Below are 23,206 nucleotides of genomic sequence, written 5' to 3' on the forward strand. Positions count from 1 at the left end.
ATTAGGAAAGCTGTTAAGAGATTTCCATGCTGGTTTATCCAGGGATAAATCTGTGCTTGTTTCCTAGGTCAGATTGGGCTGACTTTGCCTCATGGGTATAGCAGAGAAGAGTCCATCTGCATGAGCTCCAAGGACTTAAGTGAGGGTACCCATTTATGGAAAAGGAGGGGGAGTCAGCATTTCTTTGCTTGTAGGCCCCTAATAATGATAAGCCTTCACATCTGCACAAAGCTTCCCCATCTGTTCTCTTATCACATTCTCATAAGAGCAGGGGGCAGGAAGAGGACAGAGTTGGAGTTTGCCCTAATTTCCCAGGGAAGATAGGTGAAGTTCGTCGAGGTACAGAGACCTGAATAAGGTTGCTCATCAAGTCTGGTCCAGACTGGCTGGAGAGCTCCCTGACCTTGGTTTCCACAGAGATCTCTTCCTCTTCTAAGTCCTAGATTCAGCTTTTGTTCGGCCTTAAGTCCTTCTACTCTTCCTCCTTCCATCTCCCACGACAGGAACAGGAGACACAAGAAATAAAATTCCCTCATTTCCTTCTTTGCCACCAAAAATCATCTATCTTGCCATCCATATGTTCCTCACACCCCAAGGCTCAGTATCTGTGTTGGTGATTTTATTAATTACTCAACTCCCAGGGCTGGTGGATGTCCTCTTGCTTATACACCATTCACAAATTGATTTTATCTCTATGCCAAAAGCTGGACAGTATAAATTTTGTCTGGTCATAGTTGATCTGCTGACCAGGTGGACTGAAGCATTCCCTACTGCTTGGGCCACATCTGCTTTTGTTGCCAAAGTCCTTTTAAAAGAAATCATTCTATTAAATCAGATAAGGCTGATTCAGTCTTATCACAAATTTATTCATGTCTGGGAATAACTCCTAAGTTTCATACACCATATCATCCCCAGAGCCCCGGCCAAGTTGAATGAATGAATAAAGAACTTAAAACTATGATTGGCAAATTGTGCATGGAGACTCATTTAAAATGGCCTGAAATTCTACCTGTGGCCCTATCTTATCTCAGAAGCAGACCCAGAGGTGATTTACACATCTCTCCATTTGAGATGCTATTTGGACATCCACCCATTTAGGCACAACCATTTACCCCTGCCTATACCTCATTGTTAGGAGAGGATACAACCATTGCTATATATATCAGACAATTACAAACAAAATTGCGAGAACTCCATGACTCTGGAGCTGCTGTTCAAGCAGGCCCCATAGACTTCTCACTTCATGATTTAAACCTAGGTGATAGTGTGTACATAAAGAATTTCAAATGAACTGGGTTGACTGAACCTGCTTATGATGGACCATTCCAAGTCCTATTAACTACACTGACAGTTATTAAAATTGGGGAGAGAGACTCATGGATTCATTGTAGCCACGTAAAATGAGCACCCTCTGTTGATAATGAATAATTACTTGTACTGATTATATTTGATCATTGATTATGATAAAACTTCCCTATTGGTGGATCTGTACTATTTTGTTGCACTTTATTTGTGCCATAGAGTATTTGATTTTTTTCTCTCATTTTTTTTTGCATTTGAAGTACATGTCACCAGTATTGATTAGATTTTCTTTTAACTACTTTTGATTTTTGCAATAGAATAAGCTAAGATGTTCATTTACCTAGCATATAAATGCATACCAAAAAGATTTAGACTATGGAAACCTGCCATTTATTGATAAATATTATGGGACTATGATTAATGATTGTGTCTGATTCTAGGAAATGCGATAAAAAAAAGAAGCACAGACTTTATCTCTACAGTGCCATAGATGCACATATTTAACCTGAATAGTGACAAAGAAAGAGCACATAGGTCAAAAAAGAAACCAATCCAAGTGAGATTGATGAACTTCTACACCAATATGAAAGAACTTGAACCTAGTGTGAGACTCGAGGTTGAGGCATTTGACATATGTTAAGACACAGGACTCCTTGAATTACACTCCTTGTAAAATACTTTCTATCAAAGTACCTAACAATTGGCTGTTCTGGCTCCCCTATCCCTGAGAAATGACAAAAGATCAGATCATGGAATGACACTTCCCTTTTACACAAAAAAATCTAGTCCTTTTTTCTCTCTTATAGTATGGCAACTTCCTGTAGCCCTAGCTTATAATGGGTAAATAAAATATTACTGCATTTTTCACCCTACAGTTTTGTGAGTCAGAAATTTACTTTAATTGGACCCTAATACAAGGGCCTGTTATGAATTTAATCCTGTTTTATTCAAAATGTTTATATGCATAGTTTTTGATTTTTTTTCTGATTTTGAATTTTTTATTTCTCCCAAAGTTTAATATTTTCCTCTATTTATTTTTCTTTTTATGTTTTTGATTTTTCTTTTTATAACTGACTCATACACCCCATAACTCAAACCACTTTCAGTTGATCTGGGTGTTGGTGAACACCCTCTTCAGGGAGGATTGTATTGTATTTTCTTAAAAATTCAAGATTTAAGGGGGCAGCTGGGTAGCTCAGTGGATTGAGAGCCAGTCCTAGAGACAGGAGGTTCTAGGTTAAAATCTGGCCTCAGACACTTCCCAGCTGTGTGAACCTGGGCAAGTCACTTGACCCCCTTGCCTACCCTTACCACTCTTCTGCCTTGGAGCCAATACACAGTATTGACTCCAAGACAGAAGGTAAGGGTTTAAAAAAAAAATTCAAGATTTAAAAATTTTGTTTGAAAAAAAATTTCAGGAAAGGAAGTTTGCGTACTACTCCTTGTATCCAGAGAATGAACTGTTTGGAGAAAGATGCCTAAAGAAACTTACACTGCATCAAGAAAATCCAGAATGAACTTTTGGGTGCAATTGATTGAACTAAAGGGGGTTGGGCATTTATTGTAAATGTACACCTTTATGCCAAAGGGGACTGTCCCCTAATTGGCTTTTTGTTAATGTGCCTAGCAAAACATTGGTTTTGCTTTCTCTCTCTTCTATTTCCCTCTTATCTCTAACTATTGTAGTTTCCTCTTAGAAGGTGAAATATTATATACATCTGTAGTTACACATTTTTAGGGGTACAATATAATTATGTTAAATGATCAATGAGGAGACTAGTCTTCACAATCAGGGGATTGTGAAGATTAAAATTAACTCTCCCCTGATTGTGAAGATTACAATTTTAACCCCCGCCTATTTTTAGATTTAATCACCAAAGGTGTAAATACACTACTTAAAAGTTGAGTATGGAGATCTGCCCATTTTTAGATTTAATCACCAAAGGTATAAATATCCCACTTAATCATTAAGTGGGAGGTCTGTGACCCAAGTATGCAATAGTGGGTGATGAATCAGAATTAAACTAACTGCCCCTGGCAAGTCTTAAAGCAAAGTTTTAGCTGTGATTGGTAGAAGTAAAATTAGGGGAAGACACAGGAAGTGACACAAAAGAAGTGTCTTTAAGAGGAGCTGTTACTTCCTGTGAGGGACAGTTCTTCATTCTTTGGAAGTGGAGACTGGAGACAATTCTTCATTCTTTGGAGTGGAGGATGGACCTGAGACCCTGATTCTGGTGAGTATGTTCTAAAATCTCTTCCTTTGAACTGACATGTGGTGAGTGAAAAGCTGACTCAACTGCTGGATGATCTGAAAAAACTAACTTCAGGAGAGACTTACTTTATCCTCTCTCTAATTTTCTTATTTCACTCTTTCTACATTTTGTAAATAAATCATAAATAAATCTCTTTGTAATAAATTAAATTCCTGGAGACTACACTGTTAAATAATTCAATCCAACCCTTTTAAAATTAACCGTCTTTCCCCCTTACAACAGGTGCAAGCTCTGACTTAGGAGTGGGAGAGACAGGATATAGAGGGCAAGGACCCACAAAACGAAAATAAATAGTCTCTGCTCTTAAGGAGCTTACAATTTAATGGGAGAAGGTACTACATAAATGAAATCTAGAAGTGAGCAGAGGGGAGATTGGTTGGTGTAGAAGTCTAGAATGCCAGAAGTATAGCTAAGAGGGAAATGGACCTTAAAGGTCATTTAGTCCAAGTCCTTTATTTTACAGAAGAGGTAAATGAGGCCTAGAGAAGCTGAATCCAATTAGTTCCACAAATGTTAAAAACCTATCATATTACAAGACATTGTTATGGGGATATAAAGACAAAATTAAACAGTCCCTGCAGCAAGGAGCTAACATTTTCCTGAGGAGTACATGAAAATAGACAAGTGAGCACAAGATAGTGTGAGGCAGGAGAGGACTAATAATCAGGAGGATTCAAGAAAATTTCCCTTCTGTTGATCAGGGGCAGTACTTGGATTGAGCCTTGAAGGACTACTTATTCTAAGACACTGAGGAGAGGAGGGGATATATTTCACACATAGGAGATAACCAGGGTGGGAGATAGAAGGCTGAATTCAAGAAGAGCATAAGTCAAGTTGCCTAAAATATAGAACACACCAGTTAAACTGCAGATGGGCTAAACCAGAGTGAGGGCAACAGATAGACCTCAAACCCATTGGTGAGTTAGATAGATGTCTGTCTATCCTGAGAACATGAAGACTTCCTGGCAGTATGGGCAGATGAGAACAGATTGTTCCATCAGCCATGAAGGCAGCTGAAGTAGGTGTTGTGGAGTACTTAGAATTTGGCCAGACATCCAAGATGCCAAGGTAATCTACTGCATCCCAGGCCATCACCAATCATCCCGACTTTTGTCTTGCCACTGGACTTTGATGCCTCTAGAAGAGTAGCAGTAGTAGTCTCTCGGTAACCGAGGATGACGATTGTCTTTGTGCGTTTTCATCTATGATAGATGAGTGTATACAAAGACACTTGTGTGTGAAGGAGATTTAAGTGGTAAAGTCGATGCACAGAGACAGTCCCACTCTCTCGGCTTTGGAAGCCTGGGTCCAGTGGCACGAAAAGTCATTACACCTGGAGACTTCCTCAGCTGCATTGGATGGTCGTGCTGTCTTTTGTGCTCCAACACGCCCTAAGCACTCCACAGTGCTTTGCTGCATCACCCTCTCAGCTGTTGAACCTTCTTATTGGCTTCTTCCGTCTGTTCGGCTGAAGTAGTCTTCACATGCTGGGTGAGCAAAGCCCTGGTTCACCATGGGGTCTATGACCTGATGGCTACTCTCACAAGGTTTAGCCGGCCTGTGGAAGCCGTTGCCCGGGGTGTGGCCGCTGCCACATGCTAGCAGCTACTAGGAGCCACAAGTGAGAGCTGGGTGTCAGGTGGGGGTCAGAGGCTGAAGAGCTGCCCTAGAAGGGCACGACAAGCCCTCCATACCAGAGATACTACCCCTCCCTGAACACCCCATACACCCCCCTGTCTCTGCTATTAACTTATTATATGACCTAGGTCAAGTCATTTCCCCCTCTAGATGCCCCAATTTTTTCATCTGCAAAATCAGAGGCAAGGGTTAGATGGTTTCTAAAGTGTCTTCTAGCTCTAAAAACCTGTCATTTTGTGAGAACTGTGAGTATCCATCATTAGGAAAACAAAGCCTAGTTGGGCTACTATCTCTCTTTGGGGATGTAAGTCCACTTCTCTTCTCTGCCCCTTTCACTCCTTACTCTGCATAACATACTCTGCATTAATACCACATCCTTTAGAATATAAGCTCTTTAAGGGCAGGGGCACTTATTTGTATCTTTAGATTCCTAGCTCTTAACACAAAGCCATATACCAGTATACAATTAATGGCTGTTGCACTGAATTTATTTGTTGAATTGAAATTGTAGAAGGGGCATTCACAGTCAGGAAGCAGTCTTACTGTTACTGGGCATGTTGAGAGGGTGGAGATGCTCTGCCCATATTCCAACATATCATTACCTCCCTCCTTCCCAAAAGATCAAGAAAACCAAGAAGGTACAAATAGCATTTCTCACCTCAAAAATATTCACTACCCTTGGGCAAGTACAGTCTGTCCTCACTCCCACACTTTTTTTTTGCCCACATCAATGTAAAGGGCCGATTACGAACAAAACCAATGTCTCAAGCTGGCATTCCAGCTTATTTTACCTGCCCTCTTTATCTCTCATTGCTCTCACATGTACAGGAACCTTCCATGGAAATGCTCTCTCTTTCTCTCCAGAAAATTTTCAAAGAACTTTCTTTGGCTTTCAATACTCATCACCTTGCCTTGCATTACAGTTCCCAATGAACATGCCTTTTCCTTTATGAGATTGCAAACTCCTTGAGGGCTAGGACAGTATTTTTGTATCTTTGTATTTCGAATGTCTGTCAGTGAGACTACATACAGAAGGTGCTTCTTAAATATCTGTGGTTGAATTGAATTAACTGGTCTCCCCTGGAGGACAGAAGCTGGGATGGAAGCAGGAAACTTGGGTATAGCCTTGGGCCAAAACCATTCATCCTCTAGTTCTGGGCCACAGCTTTTTCCTTAGCAAAGAGCTGGTCTATATGGTCCAACATTTTATATGGAAACTTCCATGCAACTGTTTCTATAAAGCTGTGCTAAAGCAGCCTTCTCTTCCCCCTGTTCTCTGGTGCCCCTTTTACTTCCCCCACCTCCTTCGCCCTCCATGTGTTCCGTGTTCGGCTCCAAGTACATTTTAGCACCACTGTTTGCCGATGTCAGAAAAGCTGACATCTGTCTCTTTCCCCAGAATTCTTGGAGGGGGGGGGTGGCACATGCTTGGGAGAAATGGGTTTGTCTGCTTGTCTAGGCATTCTCTCTCAGTATGGACAGTTTGAGACCCTGGGGACGTGCATGCATGAGCATACATCCAGGTAAGCATCTCAGACCCATGACTTGACTTGTTTGTTCAATGTTCCCTGAGTTGTTTTTCCCACAGCCTCATTTCCTTCTGTCCTTGCTTTTCAGGGCCTGGGTTGCTGTGAATCCACCCACCTGATATCTATCAATTCCCACCCCCAAATCATCCAAGCATCCCAAAGAGCTGGCAGCTCCCAGAGTACCCATACCCATTGCTTTTCTCCTAGCATCAAAGAAACTCCGAATCTGAGTGTTAGGAGACTTTACCTGATGCTATGCCTTTGTTTAATGTTGCTACTTACTAGTTGCAACTCAAATAAGTCTCTTCTTGCATATACTTCACATTTACATCTGGGATGAAAAGATTATTTTTAATACTTTTTTATTTGACCTCTGTCTCTCTTTTAAACCCTTACCTTCTGCCTTAGAATCCATTCTAAGTATCAGTTCCAAGGTAGAAGAGAGGTAAGGGCTAAGCCATTGGGGTTAGGTGACTTGCCCAGGATCACATAGCTAAGGAATGTATGGGACTAGATTTGAACCCAGGACCTCCTGTCTCTAGGCTAGCTGCCCCTGTTATTAGATTTTTTTTTTATTTAAAATTTTTTTCCATGGTTACATGATACATGTTCTCTCCCTCTCCTCTTCCCTTCCACTGGGTTAAACATACATTATATAAAAAATAGACGCAAATACAGGACTACAATCCCCACAAGCCTTTGCTCCACTTCCCCAAAATGTTTTATAATCTCATGGAAATTCTCAGGTGGGCTGAGATCCAAAAGGGATTTAATCTGATGGCAAAGGTTCTCTCTCTCTCTTTTGGACTTCTGTTTTGGGGCAGACATGGCTCTTTCAATAATGTAGGTGAGGTCTTGTCTAGGCCTCCCTGGCCTAGGCACATTTTCCTTATCCTGTATTTTCTTTTAATCCTTAACTTTTAATAAACCTCTAAAAATATAATACTCCTTGTAGAGAGAAACTAATTTCTACATGCCTCAGTTTCCCCTAAATTTTAACTGTTACAATTATCACTTAATATTAATTACAAATTATTCATTTTTGTAGTAATCTTTAAAAACCCAAACTCCCAATCATATACCCAAATAAACAAGGGATAAATCTCATGCTTTCTCCGGCATTTCTACTCCTACAGTTCTTTCTCTAGATGTAGATAACACTCTTTCTCCTAAATCCCTCAAAGCAGTCCTGAATCATTGCATTGCTTTTAGTAGCAAAGTTATATTATCTGATTTCTTTTAGGACTCTGTAACACTGGATTTTTTTTAAGCCTTCTTCATCATTCCTTTGTTCTGACAATCCTAGGAATGCCCTCAAATTCCCTACCCCAGAGCAACTTCTAAAAGTAGGATATTTAAAAAATGATACTATAAACTCCATCTTTTTAGTACATAAAAACTAATTTAGATCAAGTATGTCTGAGAAGCAGCATGGCAACATTCTTGAATCCCCCATGGAATGGAGGGAGGTAAGTCAATCTTAACCAGGCCTAACTTGATTTCTTGATCTAAATCAGCAGGAATATTGGAATCCTATGATCAGGCATGTCATTTTCCCCATCATCATAAGGGGATGAGGGAGGGACTGGAAATATCAGCTCACTTCCTCATTAGGTATCCATTCATTAGAGATATGGAGAGGGTTGAAAAATGAACTTCCCAAATTGTATTTAATGACTCAAAATGTTAAATGAATTTTTCTTTAATCACTGAGAGAGATCACTGAATTTCTAGCATTATCAAAAAAATTGGCTTTTCTTGCCCAGAACCCAGCTTCTTGGAATTTTTTAATTGTCATGAGGCTTTACTTGGAAAGAAAGAACGAACTAGGCATTTATTAGGGGCCCACTATATGAAGGCATTTTACAAAGAAATGGGTTACTTCTTGGACATACTTTGCATTCATCTACCTGGGTTTCACTTGGCCACTTGTTTTAGTTTGATTGGTATTCCTCCATTCCACCATTCAGGGTGGCATTCAAAGTCCTAGGTTACTTGTTCAACATTATCTTTGATTGCTTTCCATAAGTGCTCCCACACATTGCCCCTCATAATGCTTCCTTCTGCCAAGCTAAGTCAGTCCCTCCACTGCTCGAATGGTTCCCAGAATTTACTCATGCTGCTTCCCTCCCCACTCCAATCTTAAGGGACCTAAGGCACAGAATAACAGATAAGTACCTAATCAATGCAGCTGTATTGGCTCTGTGAGGGAAATATCATAAGCCAATTTATTAAGTAAATGTTTACATGTCTATTAGCATCCCTAATTATCTGTTGCTTCTCAGATCCTTTCTATCAGTAAGATCTTTCAGTAAGTGATAAAGTGTTGGAATTTCAAGAATAAGTATGACAATTTTCAACCTCTCTTCAGCATCCATCCAGTACTAAATCCATTCCTTTAGAGCAGATGGATGGAAGAACCTTGATTAATGAGCCCAATGGCCCTCCACCATTAGTCCCCACAGTAGGGGAGGAGCCAGGAGTAGTTAAAGGAGATCTGGACCTAAAGTCAGACGACCTCATAGAATCTCAAAGCTGGAAATAACATCAGAGGAAATTTAGTCCAATCAAAACCTGAGCAGGATCATCTCTGTGAAGGAAGACTGGAAAAATGAGGATTACGATAGGTTATAAAGGGATCTAAATGCCAAAGAGCAGATTTTATACTTGATCCTGAGGGTAATGAGGGGCCACTAGGGGTTATTGATCAGGGTAGGTAGGCGGGAAGAACCACTCTATTGCAAATATTGATAATATGGAAATAGGTTTTGAACAATGATATAAGTAAAACCCAGTGGAATTGCTTATTGGCTATAGGAGGGGGGAGGGAGAAGATGAGGGGAAAAAACATGAATCATTTAACCATGGGAAAATATTCTAAATTAATTAATTAATTAATTAAATTTCAAAATAATAATAATAAAAAGCACAAGGATTAAAAAAGATGCTGCAAAGGCAAAATTGGTAGGACCTGATAACAGTTTGGATGTGAGAAAGAGGAGTTAAAGATGACACCTAGGTTCAAGTCTGGGTGACTTGGATAATTGTGGTGTCCCTAACAGTAATGGAGAAATTAGAAGAGGGAAGTTCTTGGGGAGAAAGATAATAAGCTCATATTTAGAAATGATGAATTTCAGATGTTGGTGGATCATCCAATTCAAGATGTTTAACAGGTAGCTGGAGATAGGAAAGACTGGAGATCAGCAGACAGATAAGGGTTGTAATAGATTCAAGAATCATCAGTAGATAGATAACAACTGAATCCATGGGAGCTAATGAAATCACCAAACCAACAGGTCAAAGGGAGATTAGAAGTGGGACCAAAGCCCACAATTAAGCAGGCATAATTAGGATAGAGATTTAGCAAAAGAAATTGAGAAGTAATCAAGTAGGAGGTGAACAAGGAAAGAGACAAATATCAAGGAGAAGAGGGTAGGTGATTGACAGTGTCAAAAGCTACAGAGAAGATTGAGAAAAGGCCATTCATTGGCTTTGGCTAGAAGAGAACATTGATAACTTTGGAAAGATCTTTTTGTGGTTTGGGGTGAATGATGAGTGGAGAGAATTAAGAAGAGAGAAAATAAGTGGCAGTTTTTTGGAAGAGTTTGCTCACAAAAGGGAGGGGTGAGATGAGATGATTTGTAGTAGGGAATGGACATAAGGAAGTTGGCAGTGGGGGATGGAGAAAAGGGAATCAGATTTGAATGACAGTTTGGGGTTCAGAATCATTGGAATAGAGAATATGATGGAGTTGGAGTTTTGTCAATGATGAATGAATTTGGGGCAGCTAGGTGGCACAGTGGATAGATCACCAGATCTGGTATTGAGAGGACCTGGGTTCAAATTTGACCTCAGTTGTGTGACCTTGGGCAAGTTACTTAATTCTTCTAGCCCTTGCCCTTCTGTCTTAAGAGCTGTTACTAATACAGAAAGTAAGGGTTTAAAAAAATAATGAATGAGTTTAGGTGGGTTATTAACACTCTTAGGAGTTTAGGTTCAGAGTGACATTCTCTTGGGATGTTAGGCAATTGAGGTAGGGAACCAACAGAGAGCTGATGGAATGGAATTTCTTTCCTATCCCTGTAGGCAGATGTGACTAGGAGAAAGGAAGAATGTGCAGGAAGGAATGGTGTCTTTGTCCTCCAGAAGTAAGAACAGGCCAGTCTAGAAGACTTCAGTGGAATAACAGATCTCTGATCCCCTGCTGCCAGGAAGGGGTCAGCCCAAGGAGACTGGCATGCAATGGAATGATTTCTCCCAGATCCCCCAGGAACAGGAAGAAGCCAGCTTAGGAGACCAGGGATGCTCTCTGACCTTTAGGAATGAAGCTCCTTCTCTTTCTGAATAGAAATGATAAAGAAAGTTGTTCTTTGTGTTAAACCAAGATCTACTTCTAGAGCCAAGCAAAAAAAAAAAAAAGCTAATTCCTGACATCTCTTCTGCATGAAGGTGGCTATCCCAGCTTCTTCATTCTTGAGTCCAACCTTCTCCAATCTTTTCAATGGGTACTTGGCTGGCATGGTGTCCAGATTCTTTACCATCTTGTTCACCCTTTTCTGGATATGCTTCAGCTTGCCAATGATCTCCTTAGAACCTAGGCAGCTGAAACAGAACATACTCCTCCAAAATGTGGCTTGGTTGGGGGAGGTTACTGTAGGACTATTGTCTCCTGAGTCTGACTTTCAGCTTCTTTATCCATAAAATGAGGGGAAGCCTTGTGCTCTCTCTTCCAAAAGGCTATTTTGTACTTGGTTGATAATTAAAGACTATAAAAATATGAGCTTTTATCCTTTACCTTATAGCTGGGAAAGGCTTCTGCAGAAGTCATCTTGTAATGCTAGCAGCAAGCAAGTTCTCAAAGCTCTGACCAAGCTAGAGACTATAAGAACAGACCCAGGGATGAGCTATAGCATGAGAACCAGCATGGTAGACTGCAAGAGTTTTTCATCTTTTTTGGGTCAGAGATCTTCATGGCAGTCTGGTGAATAATAACAATAACTAACATATATTGTTCTTACCAGGCACTGTGCTAAGTGCTTTACAATTATGTCATTTGATCCTCACAATAATACTGGGAAATAATGCTAATATTATCTTTATTTTATAGTTGAAGAAACTGAGGCAGACAGAAGTTAAGTGACTTGTATAGAGTCACATAGTTAATATGTGAGGCTGGATTTGAACTTAGGTCTTCCTGACTCTCAGCCCAGTGCACTATCCACTTCGCCACCAGATGCCACTAAGCCTACTGATTCCTTTTCAGAACAATGTCTTTAGACAAAATTTATAATTGAGGAAAATGCTAAATTTTAGTTGGTGAAAATACAAGTATAACCCCACTCCCCAATCCAAGTTAATGGACCTCTGGTTAAGAACCCTGGGTCCAGTATAAATAGGATGCTAGACTTGGGAGTCAGGAGGACCTGGGTTCAAATCCCTCTCCTCTGGCACTTATTTGCTGTGACTCTAGGGAAGTCATCACCTCTCTAGGCTTCAAAGGGTTCCTCATCTATAAAACGAAGGAATTGAATTAAGTATCCTCTAAGTCCCTTCTACCTCCAGAATTGTGCTCTAGGACCAAACAAGACACATTCAATTCAGCGAGAATAATGAGAAGATTGAATTTTTCAGCCATGGAAATTCTTAAAACCATAGAGGGGATTGGTTGTGTTGCTGGAAGAAGGACCCAGACCAACAAAATCATAGATTCTTTAAGTACTAAATTAAGTTAAGGAGTTGCTAGAATGAGGTTGCTGATTGGTCCTAGTTGGGAAGGGTGATATGAAATTGTTACTGTCATTCTACTAGCTGCTGGCAAGCTCTCAAATTATTTCCATGGGTGGAAGCATTGGCCTCAATCTGTGTGACCTTGAATTTCAAGTCTAACCATTGGTTAGATCGGTCCATCAGATTTATAATCATTACCCTCTTCAAGGTTGAAAGGAGAGAAACTGTCTAAGCAACATATGGCCCAAGTCCCTGACCCATTATTTAACTTCAAAGTTCAGTCCACTTTACCCCCAGAGTTTGAGGCCATTGCTGGGAGTGTGGTCTTGAAACTGGGCCGTAAGAAGGAAGGTTTCTCTTCTTTTCCAGTCCCACAAATTTAAAGTGAAAATCCTCACACTGCTTTGGCAATTTGATGACAGGTATTTTGAGTACAAGTTCTGAATCTGACACTTAATAGCTGCAGGCCTCTGGGCAAGTCACTTAACCTCTGCCTGCCTCAGTTTCCTCAACTGTAGAACAGATAATAATTGCATCTACCTCTCAAGGTTGTTCTAAGAATCACATGAGGTAACATTTGAAAAGCTCTTAACACTGTGCCTGGCACAGAGTAGGGACTTAATAAATACTTGTTCCATTTCTTCCTTCATCAAAATCCCAAACTAAAGAGCATGGCATGAGAGGAAGGCTCATTGGGTTTGAAATAAAGTTGTGACACTCACTACTTGATATGTGATCTTAGGCAAGTCCTTTTCCCTCTCTTTGCCTCCATTTCTTCCTTTGCAAAATGGGGAGAATAATTCTTGCACTGACCTCCCATTTTAAGCTGATGATCAATTGAGATACTGTGTAAAAAGTTTTTATGTGTTATAATTAGAGGTGACAGCAGGGAGGTAAGATCTGGAGAGAGAAATCAAGAGTTCTGGCTCCTATTTTTGGCCCTTATTTGCCAGTCTCTTGGACAAGTAATTCCTAGTTTGACCTATTACAGTTTCTTCAAACAGTAGCAACTAATAAGGACTCCTGCTTAACATCTTCTACCTTTCCTTCCCTTCCATCTTTCTAATGTGTTAACTTCCCTTTTTTTTTAAAGCATTTAAGTACCCAGTAATCATCCTTCCAAAGAGATATTGGGAACTTGTGCTAATCCAGATCTGCCAAGCACACTCCTTATCCTCCTACGCTCCTGTCACAGACATTCACTGTCACTGGTTTCTGCATTCTTGCCATCCCTGCAACCAGGAATACCAGATTTTTCTTGCCAGTCCAGTTTGATTATAGAAAAACATAGGAAGCAAAGTGGAGGAAGAATGTGGCTTGATTCCCTGCTCCTACCTACAGCTGAGAGAATAAGAAAGGGTATTCTTCTCAACCTGAAATGACATTCCAGATGGGAGGGCAATCAGTGAAATTTGAATCTTATCTGATGTAATCATTTAAGAAAAAAAAAGGACAATTCCAATTGCATATAATTAAAACACTTTTGAAAACAAAATAAAAGTAGATATAATAAGATGGTAAACTGTTAACTGGGGAAAATCTGCATTATTATCTCTGATTAAAATCTGATATCAAAATCATACAGTGATTTGATATGAATATATAAGACTAGGAACCATTTCCTAATAGAGAAGTAGTCAAAAGGTACGAACCAGAAGTTTTCAGAAGAAAAAAAAAAGCAAATTGGCCAGCAGTCATAGGGAAGCTTTTTCCAAATCACTAATAAAAAGAGAAGCATGCAAATTTAAACAAATCTAAGGTTTCACATGATGGCAAATTGTCAATGGTGATAAACAGTCAAAGTGGGAAGGGCTCTGGGAAGCCCCAGGCCCATTCCTACATTGTTGGTGGTACTGTGAATTGGCTCTTTCATTACAGAAATTAAATTGTAGTTGTGTGAGAAAAGTCAAATACTTTGACCTGAACACTCCTACATATACAACTACAAAAAATAAGGTATATTTATTTAACATATATAAAATATATGTACCCACACACATATACTTATGTAATATTCACATTAACACTTTTTGTGACAGCAAACTGGACTACACAATGGGTTGACATCAATTGGATAATGGATAAACAAATCATGGTATAGAGATGTAATGAAACATTTTTATTTTACCATAAGAAGTGATGACTAATGAGAAATTAATAGAAATCCAGTCATGCAAAAGTGCTTCAAAATAAAAAAAATAGGCAGAATTAACAATTGGGAGACAGCAATGGGCAGCGGAAACAATGCTAGATTGGAAAGCAGACTTTGGACAAGTACCTAATCTCTCTGGTCTTTGATTTTCTCATCTGTAAAACATAAAGTTCCAATTAAGATTTTTTTAAAAGTTCTTTTCAGCTCAAAATATAAATATGCACAATAACTCTGATAATATACATTATAAAAATTTAAATGAACCATCTAGGTTTTTAAGAGCTGGTAAGGAAATTCACCTTCCCTGTCCAGAGGTGAGATTAAGATATTTAATTCCATAAAACACTGTCAGGTAAAGTTAGCTTTCCTTAAATGTTTTTGTGGGAAGGCAGGGTTCAAAGGGTTAAGTAGAAATTACTTTTCTAAAAAAATACAAAATAAAACTCAAAATGCAATGATTACTTTAAAAATAAATTAGTGCCTAGAGACAGGAGATCCTAAGTTCAAATCTGACCTCAGATACTTCCTAGCCATGTGACTCTGGGCAAGTCACTTAACCCCCACTGCCTAGCCCTTACCATTCTTCTGTCTTGCAATCAACACGCAGTATTGATTCTAAGATGGAAGGTCAGGGTTTAAAATAATAATAATAATAATAAATTAGCAAAAACAAGATGAAGATCAAACTTTTGAAAAAATAAAGTGTCATACAAACTTACACAATTCCTATTTATTCTTCAAATCACTATTTCCATGTTCCTCTGGACAGACATAATGGCAACTTGTATGTGTATAGGTCTTTGTTTTCAGCAGTCATCTTTGCACTGCATTCCAGCTGTTTCTCCCAACACTTTGCATGGTTGTCTTTTGCCCTTAATCACATTCTATCTTGTATGCTACTCATCAGAATACATCATAACGTGCTAACAGACTTTAAACTCTGTGAAGGCTGAAACCATTTCATTTTTTAATCTTGTATCCTCAGTGGTAAGCCCTGCAATAAAACCCCCTACTATGTGCCAGGCACTGTGCTATGTACTAGGGATACAAATAGAAAGAATGGAACAATCTCTACCCATGAGGGGTATGATGATAAGTACATAGAACAATAAATACAGCATAAATACAAAGTTAATAAATACAAATAAAAACCTGGAAAGACTTATATGAACTGATACAAAGTGAAATGAAAAGAACCAGGAGATCACTGTATACAATAACAGCAATACTGTGCAATTATAAATTGTGAATGACTTGGCTATTCTCAGCAATACAAAGATCCAAGACAACTCCAAAGGACTCTTAATGAAAAATGCTAACCATCTCCAGAGAAAGAACTGACAGAGTCTGAATGCAGATCAAAGCATACTTTTAAAAATCTTTCTTTTTCAGTTTGTTTTCTTTTACAACATGACTAAAATTGCTTGATTCCTCAAGGAGGGGGTAGAGGAGGAAGGGAGGGAGAGAATTCAGAACTAAAAAACTTTCTAATATATAATAAAGATTTTTTAAACCAATTACACGTAATAAACAAATTTCCATTTAAGTTTTCCAAAATTATATGATCCAAATTATCTTTCTTCCTTCTCTCTCTCCTCCTGGAGCTAGCAAGTAATTTGTCCTGGGTTATACATGTATTATCATGCAAAACAGATTTTCTTATTGTTCATTTTTGTAAGAGAATAATCATATAAAACCAAAACCTTGAAACAAAAACCCAAATAAACAAGTGAAAAATTGCATAATTTAATCTGAATTTCAATTCTATAGTTCTTACTCTGGAGGTAGATAGCATTCTTTGTCATAAGTCCCTCAGAATTGTCCTGGATCATTGTTTTGTTGAGAGGAGCTAAGACTATCATAGTTGACCATTCCATAATATTGCTGTTATTGTGTACTGTTTTCCTAGCTCTGCTTATTTCACTCTGCATCAGTCCATGTATGTCTTTCTAGCTCCTTCTAAAATCATCCTGTTCATCATTCCTTACAGCACAATAGTATTTCATCACCATCATTTATCACAATTTGTTCCGCCATTCTCCAATTGATGGACATCCCTTCCATTTCCAATTCTTTCCTGCTGCGAAAGAGCAGCTATAAATGTTTTTGTATAAGCAGGTCCTTGCCTACTTTTTAAAAAATCTGTTTGGGATACAGACCTAATAGTGGTATTACTGGATCAAAGAGTATGTATGCATTGTTTTACAGTCCTTTGGGCATAGTTCCAAATTGCCCTCAATAATTGTTGGATTACAGAACTCAAAATTTAAAAAAGGAATGTTAAAATTATTTTTACATGTGATTGAGAGAAAAATTGTTAAAAATTAAAAATTTAAAAATATATGCAAAGTCTTTACATACAAGATGTTTGGGAGAGAGGGCATTAACAGTTGTGGGGATGGTGGTGGAGAGAAGCTTCATCAGGAAATGCATCAAGCAGAAGACGGTTCTTGAGCTGAACTTTAAAAGAAAAGAGAAACTGTGTAAGGAAGAAGTACATTCCAGGCATGGAATGACGAAAGATGACAGATAGTGTCATGTGTAGATGAGTTTGGCTGGATCAGAGAGAGTAGGAGGGACAGTGAGGTACAAAGAGAGTGGAAAGATAGGATGAGGGCTTTATAAGTCAAACAAAGGAGTTTATATTTTATCCTAAAGGCTATTTGAGTAAGGAAGTACCACAGTCAAATCTGTAGGAAAGAATTACTTAGCTGTGTGTAAGATGGACTAGAACAGAGAGAGCCTTCAGGGAAGGAGGCCAAATAGGAGGCTGTTGCACTATACCAGATGTGATGAGAACGTGAACTAAGGGGGTCGTGGGTGAGTAGAGTTCTGAATATGCAAGAGATGTTTTGAAAGTAAAAACACAATGACAAGATCTGGCAACTGAATTGGTGCCCCGTGTTTGTGGGCTGAAAGTAGCAAAAGTGGAACCCTGTAAAAAGCCTGTGTCTAGCAGGAAACAGCAGGCACTCAACTATCTTTTGTCAATTAACTGGCATTTTTGCAAATGATTCAGATGTCAGAAACAGAACAAGATGATTATAGTCCTAGAGGCTGCCCAGCTGTGGGGAATGAGGTATAAAAGGTTACGGGGGTAGGGGACTGGCCTTGGATTCAGAAAGGAAGTAGTCACAAATCATCTGTTTCCTGTCCTAGTCAACAGTAGCAAAATCTAGTCAGGATAAGAGTGAACACATGAAGAAAGAAAGGACAGAGGCTAGGGAAGAACCTTTAAAGAACCGGCAGTCAATGGAACATAGACTTAGAAAGTGAAAGGAAACTTTGAGGTCTTTTATAATCTCTTTTCACAAATGAGACAACTGGAGAGATGGGGAAAGATATTTGTCCCAGGTCAAATCACAATTTGCCAGCATAGCTGTTTACTTGGATTTTAATTTCATGAACTAAAACAATTTTTAAAATAACAAACTGGGTTTAGGTGTTTTCAGTCATGCTTGATTCTTCATGACCTCATTTATGGTTTTCTTGGGAGAATTACTGGAGTGGTTTGTCATTTCCTTCTCCATCTCATTTTACAGATGAGGAAACTGAGGCAGATGGGATTAAGTGACCTGCCCAGGATCACATAATTAGTTAAGTGTTTGAGGAAGCTGTATTTGAATTCATTTCAATAAATCTTTCTAATTCCAAGACCAGTGCTCTATGCATTATATTACAACCTAGCTGCCTGTCCCAAATTAGGTTATTATGGACTAATGATGCTCATAATTCACATGCCTAATTTTAACACTGAAACGATATTAAGTAAGTTCAGGTAACTAAAATAATGCATTTCTCTTCATTTGAGGAGGGTGGAGGAACATGAGTGAGAAAAATCACTTTATGTCTTAGTAAACTGGGCAGTTTTTAGGTAAAGTATCAAACTGAAGGCAATGTATGATACCATCCAGTAAAATAACAACATACAAGTTACTTTGCAAACTTCAAAGTAGGTGAAGCTCTTTTAAGTACATTATTTCCTTTGACCTACACTTGAACAACTCTTTGAAGGGAGTTGCTAACTGACTTCTTGTTTTACAGGTGAGGAAACTGAGGATGAGAGTGACTTCCCCAGCTGAAACAGAATTGAATAAATAGCATCATGTCATTATGTTATTCAGCATAAGTTGGGACAGAAGCTCTCCTAACAAGTTTAACCAGAGTGTCCAGTTTTAGAATAAACCATTAAAGTGGATATCAAAATAATGAATCTCAATACAGCATCACTAGTGTGCACTAAGGAGAATTCTGCTGCCCCCCCCCCCAATTCTCTCCTTTCTGGTAATCCTAATTCCACCTGCCTCCCAGGGTTGTTATAAGGATCAATCAATAAACTTTATTAAATGCCTACTATGTGCCAGGCACAAATGAGATCATATTTGTAAAGTATCCAGCACGATACTTAGCAAATTGTAAGCATTTAATAAATCCATCATTCCTTCCTCCCTCCCTTCTTTCTTTTCTTTCCCCTTCTCCTCCTCTTCCTTTTTTCTTCCTTTTCTTCCTTTCTTCCTTTTTAGCTCTCCCTCCCTTTCTTCCTTCTTGCCCAAGTCTACACAGACAATAAATATTGCAGAGGGTTCACAATTTCATAAATCACCAGATGCTGTCATTTCACCTTTATTTGCCTCAAGTTGAAGCTTGAGCCAGACTCCTAGTCTCCAAAAGCTATAAGACATCACCAGTCTCATTAAACGACTCAGTATAATAAATAAGCAAACGTATATTTAGTGTGTGTTTTGGATGTATATGTATGATGTTTTTCAAGTGTATACGGATCGATAAAAGCTCATTTAAAAAGCATCATCAAATTCATGGTAACTTTTTGTCATGCTTTCTCAATCAATAATAATAGCTAGAATTTTTACATGATAATAATAAGAGCTAACATTTATATAATGCTTATATATGCTAAGCACTTTATAACTATTATCTCATTTGTTCTTCTCAACAACTATGGGGGCTATTTTACCCATTTAAAGATGAGAAAACTGAGGCAAACTGAAGACCATGTCCTGAAGAAACTGAAGTAAAGAGAGGATTAAGTGACTTGCCCTATCCGATACTGAATTTGAACTCAGGTCTTCTCAAATGGCTTGAAACAGGAGTACCAAATAATTCAGATAGCTTATTTCCTTTAAGGGAAGTACCCACTTTTAATAAAAATGGGAACTTGGTATCTATAAGACACCATACACCTTTTAACCCTGAAAATTTAAATAAATTCAAGGAAGATCTTCCATCATTTGAGGAAGAACTAATATTAATTATAAAAAAAGTTGGGGAACATATTCAGAACTTTTGACCCCACTTGGATGGATGTTGAAAATTTATTAGAAAAATTTCTTACAAAGAGAGAGAAAAACAATGTAATTTCTCTGGCTAATCAGTAACAAGGTAGAAGAGGACATTATTGGCCAACTGAAGATCCACATCGGAACCCCAATGTTGAACCAGATTATACAAAACTAAACTAGGCCAGAGAAGCATTATTGACAGCCATGAGAGCGTGCTCTGATAGACCTGAAAAATGGTCAAAATTTGAAAGAACCTGACAAGAAATTGATGAGACCCCCTCCCAGTTTATGGACAGACTTATTGACGTAGAAAATACATATAAGGACCTTGATTTATCCAAAGAAAGGGACATTAGGCAAATACATAGGCAATTCATTGATAATTGTTGCTCAGTGGTAAAAGACTACTTTAAAACTAGCTGTCCTAATTGGGACTCTATGGACCTCAAAGAATTGAGGAGAGTAGCAACCTATGTTTATAAGGGTCGTGTAAAAAGACCTGAGGAACACAATATGTTAGTGGAAGACTTAAAGAAAGAAATTGAAATGTTAAAGAGATAATTGAAAAATAAGGGAGAGACCATAGCCCCTTTGCAAGAATCCACAGATAAATCAGTAACCTTCCACTTCTATGAGAAGAAGGGCCACAAAATGATAGAGTGTAGAACGTTTTTCAAGATTATCATAAGGAGTACGTGGTTTAATAACAACTACAGAAGTGATAATTATAGAAATAACTATAATGACTATAGAAATAAAAATTTTAGAAATCAAAATTAAGAAATAGAAATTGGGAAAATAATGACAGTGCTCCAAATGAAGAAAATAATAATACCCAACACAATACCCAAAAACAATATATAAAAAATGATGCTCATCCAAAAAATACTCAAGGTGCTAATACTCCTCAGGGGGGGTGCCCAAGGAATGTCCTTAATACAATGAAGGTGTCTCTCTCTCTCCTTTCCTTAATTCCTTCTCTCTATATTAATTAAATCACCATAATTCCCAGCTGACCTGAGTATTTTATTATTTGGGAATTACCCCTGGTGACCAATTAATTAGATTTTAAGTCACAAAGCTAAAATTATCCTTACACTATCAAGTCACTTGTTGTTCAATAGTCTTGTCTAACTCTTCATTGACTTCATTTGGCATTTTCTTACCAAAGATGCCATTTTCTTCTCCAGTTAATTTTATACATGAGGAACTGGAGCAAACAAGGTTAAATGATTTACCCAGGGTCGCACAGCTAGGAAGTGTCTGAGGTCAGATTTGAATTCAGGAAGATGAGACTTCCTGATGCTGGGTCCACCCCTCTATCCACTGTGCCACTGTGCACTGTGCATACTGACAAATATAGTTGCTTTAAAATTATGTCATTTGATCTGTATAATAACCCTGGAAAGTAGGTGCTATTATTATCTTCATTTGCAGTTGAAGAAACTGGGGAAATGATTTGCCCAGGGTCACACAGCTAGTGTCTAAGGCCAGATTTGAACTCAGAGCTTCCTGACTGCTGGCCTATCATAAGTACCCTATTCACTAAGCATCTAGCTGCATCTGATTTCCTCACTGCCTTCTCCTCTAATCAATAGATACTAGTAACTTAACCATTACACTGTTGTGGTTCATGACACTCTTTTTTTAAAAAGGAATCCTCAGCCTAGAGAGTCTAGAGCCACTACTCTGGGCAAATGCCCCCATTCTTCCCAGTAGGAAATGCAGGGGAGAAGTGATTTAGTAGAAGAGATTAATTAGAACCCAGTTATTTGGACTTTTTTCCCCTAGCTGTTCCAAGATGCTAAGAATCCTGGGTTTAAACCTGATTCTAATCAGTTCCCAATTATTTATGCACTAGGGGACTCAATCTGTGGTTTATCCACTTTCCTCCAGTAAACAGATGGCTGGAAGTGAAGAAGGCAGTTAGCAGGGCAGAAAGGTGCTAAAATTCTACCTGGGCAGTCCTGGTCTCACTGATGACTCTGATGAAGAAATGCATAACTAAAATGAAATCTGAAGTTTTGGGGGGAGGGTTAGCTCAAAGCTAACTCAAATTCCAGTTTCTCCAGAAAACCTGACATTACTAGTGTAGCCCACAGTAATCTTGAATCGAAACCACACATTTTAGAAGCTGTTTGGGAGCCAGGGAGTGGGAGGGAAGGAAAAGTGAGAGAGGAAAGAGATTTTTGTTTTCTAAAAAATAAACAAATGAAAAGAAGTTGCTTGTAGAATCACAGAGGGGAAAAGACTTTCAATACCAACCAGTCCCTTCACCCCATTTCTTCTTTTTTTAAAATCCCTACCTTCTGTCTTAGAATGGATACTAAATATTGGTTCCAAGGCAGAAGAGAGTAAGAGCTGAGCAACTGGGGTTAAATGACTTGCCCAGGATACATAGCTAGCAAGTATCTGAGGACAAATCTGAACCCAGGACTTCCTATATTCATCCCTGACTCTGAGCCACCTAGTTGACCTAGCCCATTTCTTTACTGAACATGCCTGTTAGAAAGTCCAGAGTCGGAGGAAACAGAAATCTGCCTTCTTGGTAATCCCCCAGCTGCTGCTTGGTTTGCCCTCTGGGGCCAAGCAGAACAAATAGAATCCTCCCACATGAGGAATGATTCTATTCACTTGAGACTTGGTAGTCTAAACATCTCCAATCCTTCCACTCATCTTTGCCTATTGCATGGTTTTCAGTCCTCACCTCTGGGTGCCCTGGGTGCCCTCCTCCTACTCCAGGGGTCTCCAGATTGTCCCTGTTCCTCCTTCATCCAGCCCAGGTCTAAACCCCATATGGCACATATGTTCCCATGGCAGAACAATCACCTTTCCTACTCTAGAGACAAGATTTCTACGCCTCTGGTTTCATTATTCACCTTAGTGGCCCATACTGACTGTGTACCAATCATGCTGTTGGGTGTTTAATGAGTAGTGGGGCTCCTAGGGTAGGTAAATAAATAAGACTTGGTCTTTGCTCTTAGGAAGCTTGTGGTTTGGTTGATGAAACATGACAGACAGAACAAAACAAATAAGTAGCATTGGTTCAGTACCTCATGACTGGTCACTCCAGGTCAGAGGCCAGTTTTGGTTGGGTTTTCAGACTCTAATGAGAATGGAAGGAGCCCTGGGGGCTGGTCTTTTTCCTTCTCTTGTCTTCCCTTCAAGAATGACAAAACTCTGGGGTAGGCAAAATTCTAGAACCACTTAAGGCCTTAGAGGGAGGATGTTAGTTTCCTAGGGATTCACACGATTTAAAGATAGAAAGGATCAGCTCCACTCCAG

The 23,206-nt window shown here is 38.9% G+C and overlaps 1 protein-coding gene across 5 annotated transcripts in view; it reads right to left on the reverse strand.

Moving 5' to 3' along the window:
- The window catches only part of INF2 (inverted formin 2), an 85,152-nt gene that overhangs the window by 55,267 nt on the left and 6,679 nt on the right, over window positions 1-23,206 (reverse strand). For 2 of the 5 annotated variants that reach the window (XM_007473470.3, XM_007473468.3), the window contains exon 1: window positions 350-508. The exons of 1 other annotated variant lie outside the window; for it this stretch is intronic. In XM_007473470.3, the coding sequence (XP_007473532.2) occupies window positions 350-367 (18 nt within the window). In that variant the 5' untranslated portion in view covers window positions 368-508. Of the gene's footprint in view, window positions 1-349; window positions 512-23,206 lie in introns of those variants that run through there. 2 more of the 5 variants (XM_056811179.1, XM_001372665.3) reach the window with 2 other exon arrangements.

Source organism: Monodelphis domestica, chromosome 1, assembly GCF_027887165.1.
Source record: "Monodelphis domestica isolate mMonDom1 chromosome 1, mMonDom1.pri, whole genome shotgun sequence".
Taxonomy (NCBI): Eukaryota; Metazoa; Chordata; class Mammalia; order Didelphimorphia; family Didelphidae; genus Monodelphis; species Monodelphis domestica.